Here is a 21,068-nt window from a genome sequence, read left to right on the forward strand (position 1 = left end):
GAAAGGAAAATAGGTAGCTATAATGGAACTGCAGGAGCAGCCAAGCAGTAGATTGATTCAACAGGAGAAATTCAATGTATCCCAAAGGATTTCCTAGGATTTTCTCTCCTGCTGCTTAGGGCACAATTTGGTGTAATGAGAAACTGAAGATTCTGTTTCAGGTGTGTCAAAGCTTGTAGTGATGACTTGAAGGTATAAAGAAAAAGAAAAAACTGAAAATCTCTCTTAAATAATGCTTTTGGGTGAGGAGAGAATAAGGACAAGCTCTACAAGGCGCAAAAAAAGTCAAATATCTCATGTAAATAATTATTACCTTAAGAGATACTAACTGGATGCACAGTCGAATCCTTTCCTTCCTCTCCAAACTGCTGCATTAAACAGCTTGAAAACTATGGTACACTTCAGCAAGCAAAACAGAGAAAGCTTTATTAAATTATCTGGTAAAATTGCACTTGATCTCACTGTAATCTCTGCTCTCAGAAATGTCTGCAGAAAAAAATGCTCCATTTTCAGTTGTGAATAACTGAGTTAACAAGTTATAAAAAAACCAAGCCAACCCAAAACAAGTGAGGTTTGGGTTTTTTACTTAATAAGGGAATATTTAAACAGGCAGACTACTCTGTTCATCTGAAGTGTGCCACAAGGTAGAACACTGGCAGGAAGCATGTACTGCTGCAGTACTACATAAGCCCTGTTTAAAAGGTTAAGTGGGACATGCACAACATGAATTTCACCCTGAAGAAATGTGAAAATTTGTAGGCACTCATGTCCTCCTCTATGAAAAGGAATAGTCATTATGAACACAGAGCTACTCCACAGCTGTGATGTACCATAGCCTATGCAGGTTTTATCAACAATCACTTTTTAGTGAAAGCTCTGAAACACTATGTTCTTCAAGTGAAGCCCTGAGTTTTATTCAGAAGCAGGCTGCCATGTGGAATTTCCTCAGGTGAAATGCTGAATGCTGATGGCATCTCCATTTGATTAGGGAAAATATGTAACATCTGAAATGTTCATATTCACAGCAGAGCATATAGTTCAGCTCTAGCACACCCCTCACACTTCTCAACATCACATGTTGCACTGAAACATCACGTGGTGCACCAAGAGAAGAAATAGATGCTCTAAGAAATACCTCACCAAGAATGAATATTCATGTGTGAATGGCATTATCTCTGGACACTCAGCACAGGCTTACACTTAGTTACAAACAATGGAACTATTCAGAACCCAAAGATGTGAGTCTTAAAGCTTTTAGAGAAGCAGAAGCACCTGCCCTTTCTCTACTGGATGACCAAAGTTGCATTACAGCCCCAGGTTCCAATCAATTTCAAGCCTTACCACATGATGTATGATCTCCTAGACTATCCTTCTGTATCAACAAATGACCATCATACTCAGAAACTCTCCCAGCACATAGCACAGGAGAAAGTATTGACCAGGTGAGAAGAGAAGCAAGTACTTCACCACCTTGACTTCTTCCTAAAATAAGGACCAGGAGCTTTTTAATTTCCAGTTGAAATTGCATTTTGCAAGATTTTTTTATTCTTTCTGTAAACTCTATGTATAGAGTATATGGAGAATATACATTATTTCAACCAGCTACCTGTCCCTCACTTTCACCCTATCTCAGCATAAAACACTGATACCCTCATGTCAATGGAGCCTGAAAGTCGGCTTCTGACCAGGGATGTGGCAGCGTCTGAACATGTGAAAAAGCAAGGGATAATAACCAGCTTTTATTATTGTAGTTCCTGTTATCCTTTTATTTGCTTTCAGCCTGACTGTGAAAGCAGAATGAGAGTTCTGCCTCATTCATTAACCTAGAAATCAATGCAAGATATACACAAGAAATAAAAACAGTAAGAAGCATCAAGATGAAGCGCAGTCTTCGCTTTTAATGAGACAGCCAGCTCTCCCCCATCTTTGGAAGCAGCTGAACCAATTACGCCCCTTACCTGTATGGTTCCAGAGTCCTGCTGCCATAATACAATGCTTCTTCCCAAGATTCAAGGTTAATACAGGCATCCATGGCACAGTCAAGCATTTTCAGCTGATAGATATTTGTATCTGGTAGATGACCCTCATTGCTGCTCAAGAGATTCTGGCATCTCGCCAGAACATGCTTCCATTCTGTTATTGGCCTTAGTTAAAGAAATATATTTAATCAAACAAAAATACAACTTCTAAATGCTATTTAGCAAGGAGTAAGAGCTACAAAGCATTAAAATAGAAAAGTTTCCATCATTCCAGACTCTGCTACAATTCTTGAAAATACTTAAATAGAGAAGTGGTAGTTTAGGTAACTGTGGTTCATTTATATGTAGCAAAACAATTTCTAAATAAGGCAGTATTTTAGCAATAAATGGCAAAAGAAAGAGGACAAATTACAAGGATATTTTAATACATAACAGAAATTCATATAACTTTTATTTAAGTACTGAAACATTATTTACTTAAGATACTACAGTTCTTAAAGCCAGGGGCAAGAGTCCATGGAAATGTGTCTTTAAAAAAGCCCCAGCACTAAAAAAAGATATAATGACTCATTCTTTTAAGTTGTTCAAAATTTTGTTTAGAATTCTCATGAAATTAGAACCTTTTCTTAAAATTAATTCATTTTCTTTCTCCTTGAAACAGTCATAAAGAGCACTGTGATTTTTTTTCATGTACAGCTGCATGTTTCATGCATGAGAAAGAAAAGCATCACAGTTTTGATGTCTAACTGTAATTCAGGACTAATGATCTTGGCAGTAAAGGAGATTTTCACCTTCAATGCTACAAGAAGATTTTTTTGTGAGTTTGGAATGGAGGAAAGATAACCTTGCTTTCACTTTTTTTAGATATTACTTAGCACACATCACTTTTCTCATTACATTCTACACTGATTTGACTTCTCTGTGGACCAGATTCTTCTCTCTCTGATCACACCTAATCTGAACCCCAATATTTGCATTTTTCAAATGAGTATTACCACCTGTGATTGGACCCCTGGGAGTCCCAGAATGCAAGCAGTCTAAACACCAAAAAGATACCACTCACATAAGTAAGAAAAAATGAAATAAAGAAAAAATTAGACTTACAGTAAGAGAAGTAATAACATTGATTGTATTATAGCCCTTTCCACACAATCAGCTCAAGGAAGCCCAGCAGTTAGTTATCTTCACTAATTACTCCAAGTACTATTCACACTAATCCAGCAATGAATTTAAAGTGTACAATGACAAACCTGCGATGAAGTAATTAGTCCATCTTGAATATGGGAATATTTACATACTTAAATTTAAGAATGTGACCACCGTGGGCCAGGATTTATAGCATGGCTGTTACAAGGCTAAACTAATTATTTGTGAATTGCTCTCATGCCCTGGGATTGAAAGAGCCATATAAGGGAAGGAATGTGTTATTATAAAATTGCACCTTAACCTTTATATCTTTGGCAAACATCCATGTATTCTTTACAACTGATTAAGGACAGAAAAACAGAAGAATGAGGGATGTTATTTCCACTTGATACAATTTTTGTAGAAAGTACAAACCACTGACTTTCTTGAAAGATTACCATTTTAGCTGATGCACAGTATGTCTGCTTTTACTTCTCATTATTCTGCTTTGTTCACTCACTATCATCTAATAGCAGATGTGCTATAAAACAAAACCTGTTTGGACCAAATTTGCAGGTATATAAAACTGCAAACTAGAAAACCTGCCATCAGCTGCAAAAGTACCAAAGAGCTGCCTGTCCTGCATCTGCCCAGGAGTAGAGGAGGACTGCCTCAAGCAGATCTAACAGTGGATTTAGCACTACAACGCTGCATCAGTTACAATCAGTAGGTCAGACTGTGAGAGTCACCAACTTTCTCTACTGTAGAAACTGTTGGGTTAATTTGTTAAAAAAAATTATATATGCAGGAACTAATAACTGTGTGCCTCAGTCTGCCAGGAAGGTTTTCTACTCATTATTGGCAAGTGGAAAAAAGTCAAGTTCCCTCTTCAAGTACTGCACTCACCACCACATGTCAGTTAGCTCTGGTATTGTGGTGCAGTAAATGTGGAAGTAAAGATGACACATTTCAAATAGCCCATGACTGAGAACAGAAGCTGAACAGAAAACAATAGATTTTTCCAACCAGTCCTGATATATTATATTACCATGCATTTGATTAATTTTTAATTATCAGTTAAATCAGCAATCTTAATTAAAGACACTTGCAAAATACATTAATGCAATTTTCCCTGCAATTAAATACAGGAGCATTAAATAGGACCAGTATTCTGACTGCATAGTTTCAGTATAAGAACTATTGCAACTTCAGGTTGCATATCTATAATTTAACATGCAGGTTGAATCATGGGCCCTGAAGATCTATTTCAGTACTGTCTGTTTCAATCCAGTGACTACAGAGGAACTTAAAACAGACTAGAAACTATGTGAAATTAAAGCAAGGTGAGATGAGTGTTTCCCCTTTGTTAAAAAATTAATCTCTCTGGATTAGAAAGAAACAAACTCAGTGTAATGGGTTGGGTTTTTTGTTACTGTGTAAATTGTGATCACTTGTTTCCAGCCTGGAATATAATTATGCAAACTTGTTTTTCATGCTGCCGAAAAGGAGTACTGGAAGATTAAATTCTTTCCAGCTTGAGAGAAAACCCATGTTTCTCAAAAAGGCAAGGCATCTTGCCACAATGGGCCAAATTCCCAGTCAGGGAAATTCCACCAAACAGACCAAGATAAGAAAGAGCTCAACAAACCCATACTATTCTAGTAAAAATCTCCACTGCTCTTCTGTTCGTCTTTTCTTGGTTGCTGCTGTTCACTAATTTCTTTAATTGGACTGAATATCTACATGACAGCCATTAGACTCCAGTTCTGTTTATTAGTGCAAGATAATTTCATTCAATTTGCTTAATTACCAATTATTATTATATATTATTAAATCTTATTTTAATGATGCTATAATGTCTGCTGTGAACCTGACTGTGATTATTTCCTTGTTATTGTCATTGATGTGCAAAGAATGAGAACCTGTAAATGTTCACACTGAGAGTAACAGAACAAAGAATTTAACAACATTCCAGACTAAGCTTTCTTTCATTTAGAAGTGGATTTATATGAAATGGTGGGCTGTGATAGCACAAATATAAAGCAGAGCCAAAATATCCCTTTACGTGCTTGGTAGTTACTATTCCTGCCATGAAGCAGTTCCATTCCAAGTAATCAGAGACTCTATTATTAATACAATTAAGAATATTACACATTTTAAACATCAAATGAATTAAAAAACATTACAATAAAAAGAATGTAAATGTAAGTAAATTAATCTCAAGAGAAACTGTGTACTAAGGGGCTCTTTTCACAACTGAATGACAGACTGTAGCCTGTCACTGAAAGGATACCTTCTTTCGATTTTGGATATCTCACTTCATTTACAGCATCTTTGACTGCTTTCCAGGCATGGTCTTCACCGGCCAATTTCTCAGCATCCTGGTTAATGGAAACAAATGCATTTAATGAGAAAAACAGTAAAAGGAGAATATGAAGTAATGATGAAAAATAGGGTAAAAGGATTTCACTGTTAAAACCTACTTGTGGAGATTGTATTGCTATTTTTTGTAAACACAAAAAAAAACATTTCACCTGGAATTCATACTCACTCTGTCTTCATAAGTAAATGAGATGATATAAAGAAAAATGAATGCAAAGTTGGAAACATTAAACACTCAAATCAGATATTAAGTTTGCAACAAGGACTATGATCAAACAGAAAAAAAGAAATAATAGCATGTGATTTTTACTATCAAAATGCATTGAGGAGATCAAATTCTTTCAGAGACCTGCTCCCTAAGACTTCTCTTAAGCACACTGTAGGAAGGATTTAGCAAATAATTTTGATTAACTGCATGGTGATTATAGAGACAAACAGTGGGAGTCTACACTCATCCATTACAGTTATAAACGTAAGGTTAGAGGAGAAGTCTACAACTCAGAAAAAAGCTGAACTTTCATTTTATAACTCCTTACTATTTCTTCCCTATTCCATCAGATTCTACAAACAGCTACATTTTCCCATCGCTTTGTCATAAAGAAAGCAAAAAATGATTAATGGCTACAGCAGTAAAGAGAAAGTTTCCTATTTCAACTCTCTAGCAGTGACTAACTGAACCTTAGGCAAACCACTTGGAACAAATTTATTAAAGCATCTACAGACACAGTTAAGCATCTTGAGGGATTTCCAAAAGCATCTAGTTCTTCAATTTCCATTGCTATAGCACTTAAATACCTTTAAAAATCTGGCCTGTATTACACTGCAGTTCATTACCTCTCTCCCCTTATAAAAGGCCCTACTACTTTGCAGAAGAGGTTTTTTAAGTGCAAAGTCTTGCAGGAGTGTTTTAAATACAGTTCTAAAAAGATCAGCCTTCAGCAGGGGTAGAGGCCTGCAGAGGAACAGAGAAAGTATGTTAAAATCTAACCAAGCACTTTGTAACCAACAGGTGCTCACCAGGAATCACAGAAGTACCTCCACTGAAAAGCCCATAATCTGTAAATGCCTGGAATTGCACCATTTTCTTATTCCACTGCAGCACATTTGCCATAAATTCAGAAATATTTACAGTAAGAATCAGCACTCAGTTTCACATTTAATTTGCAGTTTTGTCTTTCCATCTGCTTCATGAAGCAGCAGACCTCTGTGGATTCCTGGGATGATTAAATCAAGATTAAATCAAGGTTGTTCTCAGCTGCCCTACCCCTCTGTAGGGCCTTACAAGGAGGGAGGCCTGACCCCACTGCATTTTGAACATGAACTTCCCTTACAATCAGTTCTCTGATCAAAATGATCACCTGGAAATAATTTTGTGCAGAGATGAATTTGCCACCAAAAGGCACAAGGTGAATGTTAGGACAAACCCGCTCATATCACAGAAATTTTATCAGCACACTGAACCTGCCCAGCCCTCTTCCAGCTTTGCAGTAGATAGATACTGAATGTCTTAGTGCCAACGTAACCTCTACTGATTTTTATGGGACTACATCTACTCCTGAACACAGCCGGTTAACCTACAACAATCTCTCTAAAATGCCTTTGTGGACCAAGTGCTGCTCATTGACTGACCTAAAAAATAAATCCAGCCTATAAGATATTAATAATGATGTGAAATTTTCCATTTAAGGAGCTACCAAACCAGAAAAATTGTTTTAAGTTATCTTTTCTCACTGGCCCAAGTATCATTCAGAGTGTTTCTCTAACATGCTGTAAGCCTAGCAACCAAAACCTCAAAAACATGGGAATTGAGAGAGATTTACAAGTGAAAGAAGGAAAACAACTAAGCAGCAAGGCCAAAGACTGATGCATCATTAGGGCTCAATTTGCACACAGCAAGACTGATGGATGAATGACTAAAGTGTTCACTCTGACGGGATTAATCTTTTGCTGTCTAGTGAGGCTTTTTGATTTGCTTACTGTTGTCTTCTAGCGTTTCATTAACAACACAAAGCAGGGCAAGGTTGGGGTTTCCAGCCTTCACACTAGTGCACAGGGTTAAGTCAATGCTGGCTTCAGATCCAGGTAGAGAATGGAGAGTGTCTGTTGGACCAATAATCTCCCAGCCCTCTCTGGGTTCATGGTCTTTATCCCTTTTGTATGAGAGTTTAGGATGGAGGGAGCTGGGCAGGATGCCTGGCTCTGGGAAGCATTTAAGTCACAGGTTTCAATGAGATGTTTTCTGTGTTCCCAAGATGAGGAATTTTAGGGAATGGCTGATGCAAGAACAAGCAAAGACATGGCTAGCTTGGCATTTTACACTTCTACTGTTCTTCATCAGATTTCCACACATGAAACAAGTTGTGTCCTTTACTAAACGCTCTAGTTCAAGGCATGGAAGCTGCTTCCAAACAGGCAGCCAAGCAGGGGCTGCAAAATAATCAGGAGAGGTTGCCACTGGGAACACTGCCTTCTAGCCTAATAACCTTTTTCCAAGTAAGCTGTTTCTCTCCTTTGGAAAACACCTTGAAAGTCATGGCCAAGTGGTACTATTAAGCCAGCTAAAAATACAAAGCCGCCTTAGAGTTGGAATTATGAAAATAATTGACATGATTAAAAGTTACACTGAATGGTTCAATTCAATCTAGGAGCATGGCAGCAATCTAACAGCTACAGGAGATACAGCTTTCCACTGTAACAGGAGTAACACCCTTTCAAAGCATCTTTTTTCAGAACATGTTCCCAGTCAAACCTCCAGGTGTGCAGCGCTGCCAGCAATAGACAGGCCTTTTTCATTTATAGAAAAGAACACCAGCTGAAGAAAAAGAAGAGGCTTTGGAAAAAAAAGGAAAAGCTAGCAACTTCTGCCTAATTATTTTCCTTATTTCTAACACTGACATTACCACAAGAGTTTTTTTCTCAGAACAACAAAATATTTTTGTCTTGGTCCAAAAAATAATCAGACCAGATAATCTAGTCACAAGAAGGCATGACAACTTTATGATGGTTGAAACTGGCATGCTTTACAATTCAGCTTTTGCAGATAGAGGTGTGCTGCAGAAAACAGAGTAGAAGTGTTGAAGGCTCTTGGGGAAAGCAGAAAAGACAGAAAAGACACCTGCACCACACACTTTTCTATGACAAGAACACAACTTTGCAATACTCTTAAGACAGGTACAAGCCATTGGAGGCAGAAGTGTCACTAGATGTGCTAGCTGAACTGACAATCTAGGGAACAAGGAAAGACAAAATTGATCGCATGACTTATTTTGAGCAATTATTCCAGATGGGAGAGGGTTCTAGTACCTGCTTTCTCCTTATTCCAAGCATGTGCAGGGAGAAATTGTTCATTAAAAATGAGTTGAGATGCAATAACATTTCAATTCCAATTCTCTTTCCTTCCAATACTATGGCAGGTGCTGCTATAACACTCTTGATAAAACAGACCTGGAGATTCATCATTTTTACACTGGAGCTTTCTGAAAATCTCTGTGGACTACCTATCCCTTGGACTACTTATCCCTGACTGATCAGATCTGTGCTTCTAAACCTCTAGATGAAAATTTCCAGTAATATTCAATTCTTCTTCTAAAACAAGCTATGAGCTAAACTTGTCACACCTGAAACCTCTCAGCTTCACATCATCTTGAATTTGGTTGCAATTTAGACAAAATTCTACCCTTGAAATCTATTTGCCTCTTCAAAGTGTGCAAATGCAAAATATTCTATAAAGCAAAATTTTCCTGCTATAAAGAATTACCTTTCTTTCCCTAAATTTCACTATTTTGAAATTTTGCTCTATAAAGGATTCAATAACAAGATTACTTTTTAAAAATACTTTCTTGAACATCTTCTATAGCTTGAACATTTCTATAGCTTCTAGATCAGAACATTAGTTTGGTTTTTTTTCTTTCCGAATACTTTCGGCTTTTATGTCCAGTGATTCTTCAGACTTTTAAATTTGTAGATGCTCATTGCAACCTATGTTTCAGGAGAAACATGAAGAGCCAACATGATCAGCTGTGCCCAGTGCATCCTGTAAATGTTCATAAAAATCATTTGTCAAACACAATATAGCACTAAATGTCAATATTTGCTTTAAATATTACAGTCTTGGCTCTATTTCGGTGACACTTGCAAAAATTAAGTTATAACCACTCATAACAAAGCATTAACAAAAGAGAGAGAGATAAGAAAACTGGAGGGTATCTGATGAGGACTGTAATTTGTTTGAAGATTGGTCAAATATAAAATGATCTGCAGTTCTGGCTTTAAGTGATAGGAAGTTTTATTGTAAAAGCATAATCTCCTGAAACAATACAGACATTGGACACCACAGAAATAAGCATTTGAAAATAATCACCTGTTCCATTCTCTAGTATCTCTTTCTAAGAATCCATTCTCTCCCTATCTCTTCTGCTATTTGAGTGTCCTGAACACATTCCATCCTTAATGGAACTCTCCTTAGAAAGGAGTGTAACCTTCAAAGTACAGAAGAATGCTTCTCCTTCCTTCCTGTTCCTTCACACCACGCCTCTTCCCCTGGTTAGTCTTCTGTTTTTTATACTTCCTGTTCTTTGTCATCCCAGTATTTAAAATCCTGACATCTAAAAGATTCCCACATGGACAGCATGTCCTCTGAGAGAAGATATTTCTCTTACCAAAGCAAGCACATGCTAACCAGTAAACACCATTGCCCTCTCCCCAAAAGTCTCCCACAGCCCCAACACTGCTCATCTGTTATGCACTGTACCTCCAAAACTCTCCTGAACATTGGAAAGATTGATTAAGGACTAGTTCTCCTTTCATGTTTACCTTGCAGTATAGAAATAAGACATGGATTTTCTGTTCTCTCTACAAAACTCATCTTTCTCCTTCTCAGAGATGGAGGTAGAGAAACAAGACCAACACTGTCCACAGAGAGGAAACCATGAAGCCCTCCTCACTTCCCTTCAGAGAAGGGAGAGAGAAACTCCAAATGGCGAGTAACCCCTATACTTTTTCTCCTTCCCAGCACTCCTCCTATTTGAAGTATGTCCAAGGGCATCTTCATTATATGCCTATTTTCAGTATTCAGGTATCCAGTCCCACAAAGGCAGAAATAAGCAAAGCTTTGTAGGAGGTATCGGACTTCCGGCCTACCCTGAGACAGGCGAAAAATAAGGACTAAAGTTTTCCCTGACCAGTATCTTCTCTTCTAAATACACAAATGGATTAAAAGAGTGCAGTGTAACCACCAGCAAATGTCAGTTTTTCAAAGGGTAAAAACCTATAAACCATAGTTCAAACAGAAATTAGGGGTCTAATATGAAATATTATTGGGTATGATATTTTTGAAAGACAGGAAAATCACAATAATAATAATAACACTTTCTTTTGAACACAAAATTTATTACATCATAATAATAATCCTGTGTGATAGCAGCAGATAAATCTGTTTTCTCTCTTTTGTGGAAGCTTTAACTTTTAAGCTTTCTGAACTGTATTATTTTAACATTTTAAAAGCTGTACCTAAACATTTCATAGAAATTGCTATCCATTGCTTATGATTTTCTTAATTTTTAAAAATTTCTAAAAATTTAAGCAACTACAGATGTGCATCTGAACAGAACAGAGGAGCTCAGACACATTTAAATTAGGGCATGACATTTTAGAACAGATCTCTGATACACTGTGCTCTGAAAGCATAAATAATGATTTTCTATTTCTGATTCTATTTGAAAGTGCAGGAGCTACCGAATGTATGTTTCCAGTAAACTCAGTAACCCATTGTTTTATGCCGGACAGCACAGAAAAGCATTAAATGAGTAAAGACATTGCAGATCTTCTGAAGTTTCCCTTTCAGAAAGGTGAAGAAAAGTGTCAGTGAGAAAATGTGATATGCAAGCTGTGATATTGCAGCTGTACTAAATTTCTGACAGGAGTGCTTCAGAGCAAAGAGGGCACGAGGGCCTGCCGGGCAATCACAGGTGCAGGCAGCTACAGACACAGCAAAAGAAAGCACACTTGAGTGCTTTCCCAAAATATCTGAGGTCATCTTCTATGAAACATTTTCTGGATAAAGTTTAAACTCAGAATCAAAGAATTTTCATCTCTTATTGTGAAGGCTGTGGTTTACAGAAGCCTACAGCTTCAGCTGAAGATTCACTCACCTTCAGTCTTGTCAATGTATTTCATTAAGAACTACAAGAATGTGAAATTATCAGTGCACACAGCCCTGTCATGATTCAAGATTTACATGTGATTTCTGAAGTTTTAAAAGCTCCCTTGCCCTGCTCCATGAAAAATAATGCCAGGTCCACAGATGCCAGTTTAGCTATCCTTTGCAACCCACATAAGGTTGTCCTCTCCAGAAGCCTTGTGTTTTCTGTCACACAGCTCTGAACAGGGTGGATGGGCCACATGCCAATTCCAAAGGTACTCTATTTGCAGACAAAAACAACTCTGTGTTCCCTGTAAGGCTTTTGCGAGGGGTTGAACTTTAAGTTCTGAACAAATTGAATTTGTACTTTTTATTTTTGAATTCTCAGAGTAAAATAAGTCACATTGGAGCTGGATGCCATATTGAATCTGTGCAGTACATTGCTCAGTATTAGGCAGGCTGCATTCCCTCCCACAATCAATACCAGCTCTTCATGGATTACTGACTCCAGTGTCTGGAAGTGCATAAGAACTGCACAGGCTAGTAACACTCTAAATCATATAGATATTGGAAAATTTAGGAGTTCTTCTCATCATTCATGTTTAAGTGCTCTATTTAGGCATTGAAATCAAGATGAAGGTTTCCCCAGACCCTGCAATACAAGTAGTGCTAAAAGACTAGCACCTTCACAGGGCAGTATGAATAACCTTTGCTTAACATTATCCAACTTAGTTACAACATTACTGTATTTACTCAGAAATTTAAAAGTGACATCAAAACCAGCTGGGGGAGATTTATTAAACTTAGATGCTTTTAATAAAGAGAAAATTAAGATCAGCAAGTCTATTTTAAGAAGTCAGTTTAATTTAATAACATTAAATGGAACTAAGATAAATCCATCTGAGATTTAATTAAGACAAACTATAAGGTAAGAGGAGCAAACAGACAAACAATTCTTAATCTCTACAGCTACAAGTCTGATATCTGTCAGGTTGATAATTCTGCACAGCAGAAAATAGTAATTGCATTTTTGTCAGTCATACTCCATTCTTCTTCACTGTAATCCCATTTCAGCTATTAATTTCTGTGATTTTTTAGACACATTTTTAAACAGCCTTTTCAAAGATCTCTGTACTTTGTATGATACACAGGCAATCCCATAAATGTTTTTTATAGTGAAGAAAATTGACATCATTCTTTCTACTGACTCCCCTGTTATATGGATTCAAGGGTCACATTAGCCTTCTTTGCCAGAGGAGAACACAATGTTTTCCATTGCTGTTCAGACACCCATGCTGAGATTTATTTGATCAAATGTAGATATTTGGGCCACCCTTCTATATGACAAAAATACACCCTCAGGATGCAATTTGTATTACCCTAAAGCAGGTGAATAACAGTCAAAGTGCATTCATTCTTCTCCATTTTATCCATAAAGAAAGTCTAGAGCAACTAGCTCAAATGATGACATCTATCCTGTAGCTGTCTGAGATTTGGTGAAATAAATCGTAGCTATAGATCCCCCTTTCAGATGTAGAGCCTGTGCTCCACCCTTGCAGTGGCGGTGCATTATATTTCAATAGGTCTAATTTACCTGTAATTCCAGTTACTCTGTATTATTTACCTGTTCTCATAAATGTTTATTATTCTCTCAGTCTTTGTCATCCATTAATTTTCCTGGCAATGCTTCTGCAACTACTTCTACTCCATTCATGAAAATGCTGTGTACTGTAAAAACAGGGTTATTACGGACACACTTTGGAATGATTTGGTAAGCATTATATATAACTGATTATTATGGTGACTTAATATTTGCGTTGTCAGAACAATCTTTAGAGTGTATACTTACTTAGAGTGTGCATATATATAAATTCCTGTAGTAAGAGAAATACACCAAAAAAAGCTCAAAGTTTTCATTAGTCTCAAACATCAGAGCCCCATGGCACTTCTTTAATACCAATAATGCTCACAAACCTACTGTTGTTATTAGAGCTTTTCTGTTTTACATCCATTCTTTGTGATAAAAATCTCAACAAATAATATTACAGACAGGATTTTCTCTCTGAAAAAGCAGTATAAAAGGATGCTAGGCTACTTTACAAGAAAGCAAGATAGTATCTAAAGACATCTGTCAAAATAGAATCAATACACAGGGCTAAGCAGGTAAACTACATCATAGCATCTTGCTACCTGGAGACTCCTCAAATGAGAGGCACATGTATTTAATGCATTCTGAAGTCATTTCAGTTAGCGTTGGTCATTCTGGTTGCTGAACAAAAAATTTCCCATATTTATTTTTAAACTAGGTCCCTTGCATACTACTAGTCTTTTTGGAGTCATAATTGCCCACATAATTGTCACACACAGCTCAGGCCCCTGGGGATGACTGACACTTTGCAGGCCCAAGATCTCAATGCCTACTCCCAGTCAGGATGATTGGAGTTGTATGAGCAACAGGACAGAGCTTTGTGTCTGTAACAGCACTGCCTTTATAAACCTCCCTGTGTCAGGAGCTTAGGGCTGACTGCACAATTCCTATCCAAGCTGCATAGGTTACAGGCGGAAATAAAAATTGATTGGACAGTGGGAAGAGCAATAAATAAAAGTTCACTATTTATCAAGTCATAAAAGCCAGAAGTGAGGAAAAACAAAGAAAATTACTTACAGTTTAGCATGAATGAAATAGAGCCTTATGCCAGATCACCCAAAAATTCCTGTCACGTTTTTAATGCCATTGTAATTTCCATCATCAGTACGAAAATAAACCCTGTGTGTAGTTCATTTACCTGAGCAAGGATACTGATAGCCTAATCCCTAGCAACAATGAAACTGGTATTTCACAGGCTGTCTTAGACATTATACATTTGTTAAGGCAATCTCTAGGTCTCTCTTACCACACAAACTGACAGCTATAAGGCAAATCTTCTTTATTCCTTAATTCTGCAATCTGTGGAGATATAGAGTGCCACTGAGTGCATTTAGTGGCTCAGAAGAGATCTGTAGGTCCAAAATCCTCAGAATTTTCAGTTATTCACATTGTATAATCCAATCCACATTCATCAGTTCATTGAAAAATGTACTTAAGTTCAAAAGTATATATAAATCCCATTAAAGTTAATATCTATGCAAATGACTAAATACTTCACTAAGTGTAGTTACTTGTGTATTGAAGTTCAATTTATGCTTCAGTGATCTGAAGAACTTGTGCCCATTGAATTATAGGCTCTCACTGAAGACATACTGACATTATCAAAACAATTTAATATCTTAATGCATGATATATCTCATGATAAAATTGTAGATGTAGTAATTCTGTTTTTTTAATGTGTACTGCAACGTAAAAAAATAGTATCTACTTCAGCATACGCTTTCTGAATGAATGGGTGTGAAATACAGGAAGTTGATTAGAAAAGAACATGCAACATGATTAAGATCATACATAATTGATCAACCTACTCTACACCTTAAAATATTTGCTGGATCTCAAAAGTTAAAGTGGCAATTCCTAGAGCACTGGTAAAAACTGGTTGCCTAACTCACTAGTATGTTTCTTGAATATTTAGCATCAATACTCAAATCCACGCTCTTGAGTCTCCAAGGTTTTTAAAGTCATGAATAAAAGAGGTTGAATTCATTTTTTACAACTGCAGCTCCTTAAGAGAGTACAATACCTGGAGTTTCCTCTTTTAGAATTTTGCCAACACATTTGACTGCCAACTAGATGAATATTAGTTTAATATAATCAAAGAACAGGTTTGCATATACTTTAAAAGGTGCTGTATAGTATTTTAGTAATTTCAAGAACTTCTTTGGAGAATTACTATTGACTATCTCCTAACTAACATGAATTTAAACCAGTAAAGGTTCTTCCAGGGTCTAAGGGAAGCAGCTAGAAACACTCCATAAGGCAAATGAGTGCTTGAAACAGTTTCCAATACCTTTCTAGTACTCTGTTGTTCTGATTCAATAATACAAACATTTTAGTCATTTTCAGAAAAAATAGGAAAGAGAGTGAAAAGGACATTCTCTAAAATGTCATAATGTCATGGAAACTATTAAAAGACCCTTGACTATTTCTCAGGGCTTTTGTTTACTGTTTGGATTGCTACCATGCAGCTGGTGCCTGTTGGCTGCCAGTGCTAGAAGTCCTTACATGCCTCAGCACTCAATGGTGATGGGCCAAGGTGACTCAAAGCAAGGAGAGGTAGCCTACATCACAAAATGAGTACTGAAAATTAGACATCTTGAATTACCTCAAAGCAACTGTTTATGGAATCTGAGGCAACAACATAATATGGTGATGCATAATCTACACAGGATTTCCAATTTTCCAAACCAGTTCACAGTACCAGTAAACTATTTGTCTATGTTCTGATAAGTACTCTCCTTTAAGTACTTCATTATTGCTTGAAAACAGACAAACTGTTCTAAAATATTTTTCCCAGTCAGAAGAATGAGTGCTGCCCTTCCAAAAAGCTACCTCAACCCTTTATTTTAACATTTCTTTTGCAGGTCAGGGGAGAAACTGTTCACTTCATATGGACCCCCCACCTTCATTAACCAAATACAGTGTAGTAGCAACAGAACTTCACAGTATCTTTATCCACTATACAAAATGCCTATAGATTCAAAGTACTGTATTATTAGACAGTAGCTGGAATCACACCTAAAGCTCTCCAAGCTCAGAAGTATTTCTTTTGTGCGTGGGAATGATGCAAGCTTAACGTAAAGTTATACACTAGAAATACTTTGAGAGCAAAAATTTTGTTGTCTAGATATTGTCAAAGGAAGTGCAGGAGCTTTAGTTTATATCCAACACTAAGACAAAGATTCATACCATAATCAATATGATGCAGCAACATATTTTTCTTAATGATGGTGTTCAGATAAATCTTGGGCAGAATTGTGATATGCTGTTTGACTACAGTCCCCAATTCAAATCACTGCTTATGGTATAATCAACAGCTTTCATACAGTTCACTGAGCAATCCCATGGAAAGCAGCAGGACATCCTGCAGTGGGTCAAAAAAATTACACAATCCTCTGCTGTAATTCTTGCAGCTGGAATACATACAGCCTTTTAAAGCCTGCTGTCTTTTACACACAAAAAAGTTTCTCTCTATGTCTTAGAATAGAGCTCAGAAATACAAAATTTATAACTACAGCTTTAGTTATTGCATTGTTGTAAGATTAATTAAATTAATGGCAAGAACCTGATATGGCACATTGCTTATCATAGCAATATTTCAAGCCAAAGCATTTAGTCTGCAGTTTTACACTCTCAAACCCTTATAGGCTTCCTTGTTATTCAAATGAGCTCATTCTTCCTTTAATACACCTCAGAGGATATTAGTTAAGGACTGGAACTGATTTAGGCACTGAAGAGAGTGATTCTGTCTTTCTCCACCTACAGTGCTTCCTACAAATTCAGCCAGGATCTTAAACTTTGAGTTATTACACTGTCAAAAAGCAATTAGAATGAAGTCATGATACCTGATGCCACAGGGTCCTAAATCAGTCACTCAATCTCTGAAAAATAAAATTTGGCTTGCAAAAAGTGTCTAAAAGTTTAGAGGTAGCTGGCAGGAAAGCCATCTCTTAATTTAAGTAAGCCTAGAGTGAAAGATGCACGTCCACAATGTGATATGGGAAATAGCAAATGTGAGTCTTTCTAGTAAGTTTCATACTAAGATATACTAAAGAATAACTCATCTTTTAATGTTTAATCTTTAATTATCTTAATTATATTAATTATCTTAAATAATCTTTAATCTTTAAATGTTACTTATATAATGGGCATTTCAGTACCTAGTTTATGGAGGGAGATATGAAATAGGGCTTCACATTACTTAACAAAGGTCACAAAACAAATAACAGCAAAAGAAAACAACCACCACCATGGTTGTGGAACATATTGTTCATAAAATAGGAAAATCTTTAAAATTGTCCTAGCAGGTTCCATGCATGCACCTATGCACATACATATGCATACAGTATTGCTTTTCCCACTCAGACCTGTGTTTGTCCACTGTAGGTACATGTCCACTTCACCACAAAAAGCAATCACAGAGAAGTGCTTCACAGAATACTCTGTTCGTCTGAGAGAGGCTATGGGAATGGTTTAATTCATGGATTTGATGATGGGCAGATTACCAGATTAAAATCAGGACTACTAGATTAAACTTTTCCCGACTTTTTAAACCCATTATTGACCCATATAAGGTAAAAGCATGATCATACTTATGGGCTCTATGTGCATAAACCTGCTTAACACAACCAGTCATTACTCCTCTCCTCTGTTTGGAATTTTCAGAAAACTGGGACAACAGGCACTGCAATAAAGCTAATCTTTACCAAGCATTTACACCTACTGTATTTGCAGTATTTAATTCTAGTGATTTCTGGGCATTGTATGGACAGTAATTGATCTCAGAAAAAAATACACTGTAAGAAATGTAAGATTTATTAGGACAAATTTTTTTGGCTAAGAGAAATAAAATGAAAAGACAAATTGTCCAGCATCATAAAGCATATAGTCTACAATCAGGATGGCATTAAGAACCAGAAATTTGGAGTATGCAGAAAGCATATTCAGAATCTGAATGAAAGAGAAACATAAGAACCATAGTTGAAAACATTTATTCAGAATGAAGTATGTTCCTCTGGACTAGTTTTGGGCGATGTCTTCAAGACAATGCCTTCAAGAAGGAGTGAGCTGAAAGATGACAGAAACTTTAGCAAAAATTACTTGAAGATGGCATATTGCTAAAAATTTCAGTGAGCTAATAAAATTGTGTCCTATTTCAAGTAACTGACAAATTTGCTGATAAACAGTTGAGTACTTTTCTATCTTCTTTTCTTCCTCCGTGTTGGTGGGATTCAGATTATTTGCTGACTTTACTGTTGCTATTATTTATAAACCTGGCAGTATCAAAATCACAGCTACGCTGTTTTGCAGGTTTTTAGACTGTACAGAGTAAAAAGAATATTTATTCCAAAAGCTGAGAGTCTAAGAGCAGATAAAACAGTAAAATGGAGGGATCAAAATACACAGCATGCCTGCAAAGGCTGATGTTAGGGTCAGCCCATATAATGTTGCTGTCCTGGTTTGGGTCTTTAAAGGTAAATGAAAGGTAAATTCTTTACTGTCAGGAAGGGATTTAGCCTACATCCAGAGAACCAATGAGAAAAAGCTATTTCCACTCACTTTCTTCTACTTTTTCTTTAAAATTAGCCCACTAAAATATACACTTGGAAAGAAAAAGATCCAAGCTCCTGTTTCTACTTGATTTGGAACAGGAATCTAGAAGAAAGATACAGTGCACATCCTGGACTCACCTGAACCTCACCCATTGCCTGAAGCACTAAGAGAGTTGTGGGGTCCCCTTACCCCATAGGGTCTGCTCTAATATCTAAGAAAAAATATCATTCTGGCTCTGATGCAGATATTATTTTGTCCAAAGTGGACGACCTTCAACCAGAGAGATTTTTGTATCCAGAAAATTGAAATCCAGTCAGTCTAGAAAAGTGCAGTTTAAAGTTGCAACATGCTTTTTTTTTTTTTTTTTTAAATGACTTATGGGATCTGAATTGAAACCTATCATATTTCAATCAAATTACCTAATTAATGGCACTTTAAAAGATAGAACATGCTGCAAAATAGAAAAAAAATTACTGATAAACAGATCAAGAAAAGGCATCCAAAATCAAGATTGTTCCCTAAGGTGTTATTGTTATCAGAAACCACCCTGACAGGCTGAAACATACAAGACCTTACAGGAACCTCAGTGCAAGAGAATTCAGAAATTCAAGCTCAGAAAATGCAATGATTGGCTTCTAAAAATATTTAGGAAAAATATGTGTCTCCAAAATCACTGCAGGAAAAGGTGCTTGGAAAGTGATTTTTCTGATCTAGCCTTATATTTAAATTACTGCTGTTTCTCTCTGAATATTCTATCTTCTATGTTTATTTTAGATTGATAATCCAGAGTGAGACTTTTCTTATTTCTGCTTGTCATTCAGCAGAGACCAAATAGTGACTGCTACAGGAATGACAACATCTGGAAAAAGAAATCATAACAGTAATAGCTAGTTCTAACACTCCCAAGGAAGCTGGACATCCAAAATGAAGGATCCAGAAGGATCCAGGCACTTAAATGTAGGTGCAACAGCCTATAAAAGTGATGAGAATGCCCTCTCTTCCCGTGGCAAAAAAGTGTTTCTGCTTAAAACATCTGCCAGAAGATTTACGTTTCCTCTTAGATGGCTGGGTCTAAAAGGAATGAGATTCTGCTCCCCTCAGATGAGCAGAAAGCCAGACTCCCAGGAGGGTGCCATGCCCCCAACTTCTATGTTTGCTTTAAATATGAACTTGATGGGCCAAACTGATACAGGTTGCCCTATTAAGGATCTCCTGAAAAGGCAAAGAGTTTACATACATCTTTCAACTCACGTCTGTAAGAACAGCCAGATCGTTTTCAGGACCTTGACAACCCAAGTGAGCCCCAGCTGGATGCTGCCAAGTGGCGACCAGAGCACACTGAGGCAGTCCCAAAGCAACTGGGATAGGCAAGTTGTCATGGAAAAATGATCACACTGCATTTGTCACTGTCTTTGGAACTGCACTTTAGTGGAAAAAAATTACAATGTTGAAAGATGGAAGGAGCCTCAGAAGTCATGTAAGAAATGCTAAGAAGCTGAAGAGATGATGCCTTTGTTAATGAACAAGAGATCCCAGAAATTAGAAGCGGCTGCCTTGTTTTTTACTGTCATTTTGGCACTAGAAAAATAAAAGCCCTCTGTCCTTGGCTCTTTGGAAATTCATCCCAAGAGGGTAAGATGCTCTGAAAGAAACAGAAGAGTGTTAGTATACTGTTCGATTTCAGGAATGAATCCAGGGTTTATGTCACTAGCAAATGCCTTGCCAGAGGGAAGAAACAGCCAGCCACCTATGGAAAGAAACAGCATTGTGTCCCAGTGGGCTCTAATTACTGCCACTGACTTTTGTAGGCACTGGTTATACTGACGTTGGGCTGGAAGAGTAGATGGGTGAAACATGACTGATCTCTGCCTTGATGTCATTCTGTAGTTTGCTTCAAAGGCAATTCTAGTCGCAAAACAGTAAAAGAAGACGAGGAATGACAATTTCTACAATTAACTATTGCAAACTCTGTATTTTGATAGGAAATGAATTAAACGAGGATTCTGTTGGAAAACGGTCCTGATATATATATATTTTTTTTTTTTTTTTTTTTTTTTAACACAACCTTTGGTAAATTGGTACTTAGCAAGTTTCTTAGAATCATGACTAGAGAAACAGATGCCCCTAGTTTTTTATTTGCTTTGATCAAAGGGTTTTATGTTCAGTTAGCTGCATAAAGGGACTTGTTTTCAACAATCCCATTTAATCCTTGCTTCCCAGGCTTCATCTTTTGAATTAATTT

At 36.9% G+C, this 21,068-nt stretch overlaps 1 protein-coding gene across 6 annotated transcripts in view; it reads right to left on the reverse strand.

Annotated features, from left to right (window-relative positions):
- The window catches only part of SMYD3 (SET and MYND domain containing 3), a 396,216-nt gene that overhangs the window by 43,982 nt on the left and 331,166 nt on the right, over nt 1–21,068 (reverse strand). For all 6 annotated transcript variants that reach the window (XM_042023027.1, XM_042023025.1, XM_042023026.1 and 3 more), the window contains 2 exons: nt 5,398–5,485; nt 1,959–2,133 (listed from right to left, as the gene is read on the reverse strand). In XM_042023027.1, coding sequence (XP_041878961.1) covers nt 1,959–2,133; nt 5,398–5,485 — 263 coding nt within the window. The remainder of the gene's footprint in view (nt 1–1,958; nt 2,134–5,397; nt 5,486–21,068) is intronic.

Source organism: Corvus kubaryi, unplaced genomic scaffold (genome assembly GCF_017639235.1).
Source record: "Corvus kubaryi isolate FWS band 111438036 unplaced genomic scaffold, C.kubaryi_AGA036_p1.0 37232, whole genome shotgun sequence".
NCBI classification, from domain to species: domain Eukaryota; kingdom Metazoa; phylum Chordata; class Aves; order Passeriformes; family Corvidae; genus Corvus; species Corvus kubaryi.